Consider the following 7,585-nt stretch of genomic DNA (forward strand, 5'->3'; position numbering starts at 1 on the left):
AAAACTATAGTCCGGCCCTTCAACGGTCTGAGGGACAGTGAACTGACCCCCTGTTTAAAAAGTTTGAGGACCCCTGCAATAGAGGATGACACAAGTAGTTGGACGAAGTTATGCTGGATTCCAAACTAGTTTCCCTGGAGTTCTCAAATACATTGGCCTTTGCACAAGCTCTTCCCTCTGCCTAGAATCCACCCCACCCCAACATACATACTCTCTACAGATTCCCCCAACACACCTGACCATGCACCTGACCTGCCCAACTCCTACTCTGTCCTCTGGTTTTGGCAGAAATATCTGCCTCTTGCCCTAACCGGTTTGGCTCAGTGGATAGAGCGTCCGCCTGCGGTCTCGAGAGTCCCAGGTTTGATTCCTGTCAAGGGCATGTACCTTGGTTTCGGGCACATCCCCAGTAGGGAGTGTGCAGGAGGCAGCTGGTCGATGTTTCTCTCTCATCGATGTTTCTAACTCTCTATCTCCCTCCCTTCCTCTCTGTAAAACATCAATAAAAAATATTTTTTTAAAAAAAGAAAGAAATGTCCGCCTCCCCCTGCTGAACACGCCCATGGAAACTGTGCTTTCCTTTTTGAAGCGTACAACATATTTGTAAAGACCAGTGTGAAGTCTCTTGTTCGACTACAGTTCGTATGGCAAAAACTATGTCTTTCTCGTCCCATGTACTGAATCCAATGCTAGGCATGGAGCAAGGCTTGGTAAATGTTTGGAGAACAGAAGAGAAAACAAACCTTATCCCGTGGTTAAATAGGACCCATTTTGATGCTTTTCCAATGGGTAGGCTTGTCTGACTTGTCCATTTGGAAGGGTGTGTTCCTCAGCAATAGTAGACAAATGAAGCCCCACTGTGTTGACTAATCCCTAGACCGTGCCAGTAGCTCTGGCCCAAAGTCTGGATTTGACATCTTCCCCGAAGGCCACGTTTCAGCTTTTGTTTGGGAAGGGATTGCTTAAGAATATGACCAGACCATGGCCTCTCCTCACACACACACAAAACGTTCAATATCTGACGGGAGCTGAAGAAAATGGTCTCTGTAGCAAAATTTTCTTCTGATGCATTTTATAAACGTCAAACTAAGGACTGGTAATCCAAAAACCTATGTCTGCTGCCTCCCCCTGCTGAACACGCCCACGGAAACTGTACTTCCCTTTTTGAAATGTACAACTATTTGCAATGACCAGTGTGAAGTCTCTTGTTTGACTACAGTTCGTATGGCAAAAACTGTCTTTCTCGTCCCATGTGCTGAATTCAATGCTAAGCATAGAGTAAGGCTTGATAAATGTTTGGAGAACAGGAGGGAAAACAAACCTTATCCAATGGTTAAATAGAATCCACTTTGATGCGATGTAATAGTTTCAAATCGTAACTCCAAAATCATTCCTATGATATTACATTGGAACAGAAATAAGACCTGTGGTTACACTAATGGAATTCCTGTCCTATAATTGAATCTAGCCTAAGGTAGAACCAGGAAAAAAATGTTAAATTTATCATGAACATAGTCTCATGTAGACCAATTCCATATTTTATGGGCTATCAGTTCATATTGAGCTGATCAATAACACAAAAAGGAAAAATACCAGATTATGCTTCAAATACTCTCTAGCTTTTTATATGCTTTTTATATTTTACCTCTCTGTTGTAGCAACAAAGAATTCATCTTTGAGTTCCAGCGGGATGAGGAGAAACTATTTTGAATCTATGTTTAAACACTGCATTATGTTCAGCTTAAGTGACTTAAAAACTAAAGTCTGGTATAAGCTGGATTTTTAATCTAAAGTTTATTCAAGGAAAGAATAAATAGAGGTAGCAGCACCCTATACCAGAAAGAAACGCTTGTGGCTGTGACAGTTCCGAGGGGGGTCATTGAACATATGTATTGTGAGTAAGTGCTATAGGGCAAAGGCCTACAGTTAAGAGAAGAAGTTATTCCATTATTACTTTTAAAAGGAGATTCGGGAGACAATGGCAACTCTGCACATGCAGTGCAGAGCCTCTCAGCCTCTTCTCCTCGAACCTTTCCACTCTTGCCCATGGGACAAAATGCAATAAAAATTGGTACCATTATTGGGATACTAGAAAGTCTAATAAGGCCATCCCTATAATTAGCAAACAGACGATGGTGGTAATGAGCAGGTCAATTTGGAAACCAACGGCAAGGGCAGAGACACTAAGTTGCCATGGTGCATGTGTGTGCACACGTATGCCTGTTTGTGTGCACATGTGCACAGGCATGTGTGTTCATTAGTAGTAGGATTCAAGATACGTTGAAAAAAATCACCTTATTTAGCCCTGAGGATAAAACCAAGCACCAAGAAGAAGACCTCAAGTTGCATTCAGCTCTTGGTTTCTTTAAATCTCACTCTATAAAAGTAACATTCATAGATTAAGCATAAGAAAATTCAGTAAATCTTATGCTGAATTGTTTTAATGATAGAATAAACTTATTTTAAAGTTCACATGGAAAAATAGGCAGGTAAAAAACGAAAAACAAAGAGTAATAAAAGTCTCACTTAATAGATAATAAATGTAAATAAGTTTACTACAGGCGTGTGATACCAGGCAATTAGACCAATGGAACAGAAGAACTAGCCTAGAAAGAGATCCAGTCTTCCACTCACAGACACAGGGATTTCCTAGATGATAAAGAGGGGTCATAGGTCAGCAAAGAAAGGAAAGATCACTCACAGTTAATGGTAAGTCAAACTACTTGCTACTTTGGAATAAATCAAATTAGATCTTCATCTCATAGCCTATACTAAAATAAGCTCCATATAAAATAATTAAATATAAAATATTTTAACTATTAAGTTGAAAATTAATTAACCTAATTTCATTAATTATTGGATGAGGATTTTCTAAGCTTAGAAGCAATCAAAGAAATTGCCAAGAAAATACCATTTAACTACATAAAAAAACAAAATTTTTGCAGGAGAGAAAAAGTTGGTATAATTAAGGAGATAAGTATACTATAACTCTTTCTCATTTTATCACTTCTACAGTTATACAAAGCTGTTAAGAAGATGACAATGAAATTCAAAGCAAAATGCTTACAAATTAGTTTGTGATTTAATGTCACTGCTGCAGCTTTTACTAAGTAGTCTGCATTGCATTGTTTATACAGAAATTCAAAACATGTCACAGAGACCATTTGGGGGGTTAGCTATTTCTAAAAGAGCACTGATACAGTAAATGTTATTTTTATATTGGAATGTGAAATTATGTAATGAGAGAGTAGTCATCTTCATCATATCTGAATAATTTTGCATCTGAATAATTTTGTATCTAAATAATTTTGTACCTGAATAATTTTGTATTAGATATGATGAAGCTGACTACTCCCTCATTACATAATTTCACATTCCAATATAAAAATAATACTTACTGTATCAGTGCTCTTTTAGAAATAGCTAACCCCCCAAATAGTCTCTCATTCAAATTGAGTACCACTGTCTGAATTTGACTAGTGATTGTAAATAGCCACCCACTGAAAATTAATTTTAAATTTAAGCAATCAAAGCAACTTTGGAAGTTGACACTCTTCCCCAGAAAAGCACCATTTTTGGATGCATTATAAAGTTCTAACATTACCCAGGTTCATAAAAGTTATCAATTTGTTTAGTGAGTTTTGGAAATGAACAGTTATTTTTAACTAATTTGTTCCCAGATGATTCAATTACACTCTGACATAAGGTTTAACATTTATGGGGAAAAAATGGCAATTATAAGTAAAATACAACCAGCTGAAATGAATGGGAGATTTTTTAAAGTCTGAAAAAAATAACAGGATTGCTACAAGATACATGCAAACTTATAGGGCTGCAGATGAATTTGTTTCCTTTTTCTGGACTTTAAAAAACATTTCAATGTACTTTTTAAATTTCTTGCCCTGGCTATCAGGAAACGCAGAGTCAATTTTTGTATTCAAATGTGAAATCCTACTTCTAATTGGTTTACCATTTACTCTACTCCAGGGAAATTGCAAAAATTGTAATTATCCACCTCAAACTTAGCTTTTCAGTTCTGTAAAAAAAAAAAATTTTTTTTATTCTTACCCAAGGACATGTTCACTAATTTTGAGAGAGGGAGAGGGAGAGGGAGAGGGAGAGGGGGAGAGAGAGAGAGAGAGAGAGAGAGAGAGAGAGAGAGAGATTGGTTGCCTCCAGTACATGCTTCGACCAGGCATAGAACCCAAAACCTAGGTTTGTGCCGTGACTGGGAATCGAACCCATGACATTTTGGTGTATGGGGATGACGTCCCAACCAACTGAGCCAGGGCAGCTTTTCAGTTCTTGGTCATCAAGTAATCTGAGGGCACAAAGAACCCAGACTGTATCGAAGGTTCAGGGTTAGAGATGAGAAGCAATTTAAATAAGGCTACTTGTGGTTTATCCTAGAAACACAGAAATTATGTCTTCCATGGACAGTGCTATGAACCTGTCCCTCTTTTTTCTTCTCTTTCTCAAGCACTTGGCAAACAAAACTCCCTAGACCAGTGATGGCGAACCTTTTGAGCTCGGCGTGTCAGCATTTTGAAAAACCCTAACTTAACTCTGGTGCCGTGTCACATATAGAAATTTTTTGATATTTGCAACCATAGTAAAACAAAGACTTATATTTCTGATATTTATTTTATATATTTAAATGCCATTTAACAAAGAAAAATCAACCAAAAAAATGAGTTCGCGTGTCACCTCTAACACGCGTGTCATAGGTTCGCCATCACTGCCCTAGACACATGGAAAGATGCTCAGCATCATTAGCCATTAGGAAAAGGCAGGTCAAAACCACAAGGAGATACCACTGTACACCCACCAGGATGGCTACAATAAAAAAGACAGATGATAACAAGTGTTGGCAAAGATGTGGAGACATTGAAGCCATAATATTCTGCTGGTGTGAATGTAAAATGGCCTAGCTGCTTTGGAAAACAGTGTGGCAATCCCTCCGAAGGTTAAACATTGAGTTTCCCTACGACCTAGCTGTTCTACTCTTAAATATTTACCCCAGAGAAATGAAAACATGTTTAAACAAAAAGTTATTGACAAATGTTCATAGCAGCATTACTCATAATGGCCCCAGAGTGTAAACAACCCAAGTGTACATTAACTGATGAAGGAACAAAGTAAATATTCCATAATGAAATGTTATTTGGCAATAAAAAGGAATGAAATACGGATACATGCTATTATATGGATGAACCTTGGACACATGCTAAGTGAAAGAAGCTAGTCACAAAAGACCACATAGTCTATGATTCCATTTAATGTGAAATATCCAGAACAGGAGATTCTATAGAGATAGAAAGTAGAGCAGTTACCTGGGGGCTGAGGGAATGGCAAGTTGGGAATGACTGTTAGTGGGTACGGAGTTTCTTTTTGGGTTATTGAAAGTCAGAATTCTAAAATAAAAATTCTAAAACTTGATTCTGGTGATTGTTGTACAATTCTATATAGACACTAAACATGTTACCTTTTATTTATAGTATTCTGTGAGAGAAGCTGGATATTAGAGAGTTCCAATGTCAAGTATTTAGGCAACATCAAGTTAAAGTTATACAAATCTCTTTCCTGCAGGAGTTCTCAGAGCCTTTACTGTGCTAAAATGAATCACCAAGTGGTGGTGGGTTTGAATGGGATATAGGCTGTATCACTTCCCAAACAGATCTGACCTTTCTTAAGCAGCAGCATAACACTAGGTTTTGCAAAACCCACTTTCGGAAACAATGGACCTAGCATTTTCCCATTTGTTCATCAAGCACTACTTCACCACTTGCAATCGCCTGGAACTCAATCCTCTGGGCTATGAGAGGGGGCTGATGCTTTCCCTGCCCTCATAGAGCTTATGCTAGAAGAAAGAAAAGGGATATGCTCGAATAAGTTGAACACATCAGAAGAAGCACTGGCAATTCTACAAATCAAATACTATGGGGCCCTGTGGGAGAAATTAATTCTGACTGTGGGCCGGGGACCACTTCATGGAAGACACAGCACTTTAGCCAGACCTTGCACTGTAGGTGGATTCTGGACACATGGAGATGGGGGGAAGGGATGTGACACAGAAGCTCGGGTCTAACTACGGGGTGGAAGGGAAGGTGGGGTGGTTACAGTGAGGGAATAATGAGTAGGTCACTTTAGCTGGAGTATGCTGTGAATGAGGCAGAGTAATAAGACAAAGAGCTGTAGAGGATAGTGGGTTGATCATGGAAAACCTTGAATGTCAAACCCAAAATGTTTAAACTCATCCTATAAGAAATGAAGACCCATCAGAAGTTTCTGAACAGGGGAAGGGGGGTTGGTGATGGTCCTATACAAGTCACTCTCTGAGACTTGGCTGTTTCATCTGTAAAATGGGCTAACTCCACCAGCCTTATCTCATTGCAGTGTGTGAGGATCAGAGCACTTGGCCGCAGTGCAGCCCTGAGCAGGGCTTATTGCTCAGCAGTACAACAGCTGTTTCCAGTTCCTTTGGAAGAATGTGTCTCAGAAACACCTGACACGTGATATTTCATCTCTGTGTCAGGGCCAGATGGGAAATCTGAGATGGAAAATGAACACTTTGAAACAGAACATATTTTAAGTTCTCTTGTAGCAGTCAAATCAGATCTGTATTTGATTTCATTTTATTTTGTTTAGAAAGAAACAGGGACTGCAAGGAAGGAACAGCTGCCAGAAACAAAGACTGGGAAGGAGTATCAACAGCAGATTGTCTGATCCTCTCACCAAGGATGAAGACAAGGGGTGTGTGTAAGACAGAGAGCGAGCATGAGTGAGTGTGTGTTCAAAAGTGTGTGTGTGTGTGTGTGTGTGTATTCCAGAGTGCACATATGCACGCGTGTGTGGGTATGAGTGTGTTGGTGTGTCCGTGTGTCTGTCTCTGTAAAGGTGTGAGTGAGTTTGGTGTGAGTGTGTCTGTGTCTGGGGGTGCACGTTTGAGGGACACAGTGGGAAGCGTTGGAAGGGGGACAGAGAGAAAGGCACTCCAGCAAAATTGCTGACCTGTTTACACCTCTCCCACCATGTGGGGTACTAAGAACAAAGCAAGCGGGAGACAGTGATCCCCAGGTGCTGCCAAGACTGGCAGAACCTCCTCCCACAGGGACACCAGAGCTTTACAGACAGAAATCACTGCCAGCCCAGGAACCTTACCGGGCGGAGCTGTCCCGGGAGCGCCGGAGCCATCTTGCCACCATTTGTTCTATTCTGTGGGCTTTCCGTGTCTCCAGCTCTTCCATTTACCTAAACGGAAGAAGAGTTTCCTTGAGAAGCTGGCCAACACATTCTGAAGAGGATTCCGACAAGTCACTCTGATGCTTCCTGTATTTGCCCACTTTGAGACACGCTCATCAAAGAACGAGGGCCCTCCTTCTAGCTGGAAGGAACATACACAGGCGCTCCGGGGCCACCGAGTGAACGACGTTAGCAGCCCTCGGCCCTGAGGAGTCCTCGGTCTCATGGTAAGCAAGTCGGCTTCCCATCTAAACTGTTAAACATCAGGATGAGGGAATAAAATAGATAAGGCTTCTCCAGCTGTGACTGTGACCTCCTGGGAGAGAGACACCTTACGGAGCGA

General features: G+C 40.5%; 1 protein-coding gene across 1 annotated transcript in view; it reads right to left on the minus strand.

Annotated features, from left to right (window-relative positions):
• FRMPD1 (FERM and PDZ domain containing 1) overlaps window positions 1-7,294 on the minus strand; it is a 40,804-nt gene extending 33,510 nt beyond the window's left edge. Inside the window, exon 1 of the mRNA XM_014531523.1 lies at window positions 7,162-7,294. Coding sequence (XP_014387009.1) covers window positions 7,162-7,247 — 86 coding nt within the window. The 5' untranslated portion in view covers window positions 7,248-7,294. The remainder of the gene's footprint in view (window positions 1-7,161) is intronic.
• Between the last annotated feature and the right edge of the window lie 291 nt (window positions 7,295-7,585).

Source organism: Myotis brandtii, unplaced genomic scaffold, assembly GCF_000412655.1.
Source record: "Myotis brandtii unplaced genomic scaffold, ASM41265v1 scaffold806, whole genome shotgun sequence".
Taxonomy (NCBI): Eukaryota; Metazoa; Chordata; class Mammalia; order Chiroptera; family Vespertilionidae; genus Myotis; species Myotis brandtii.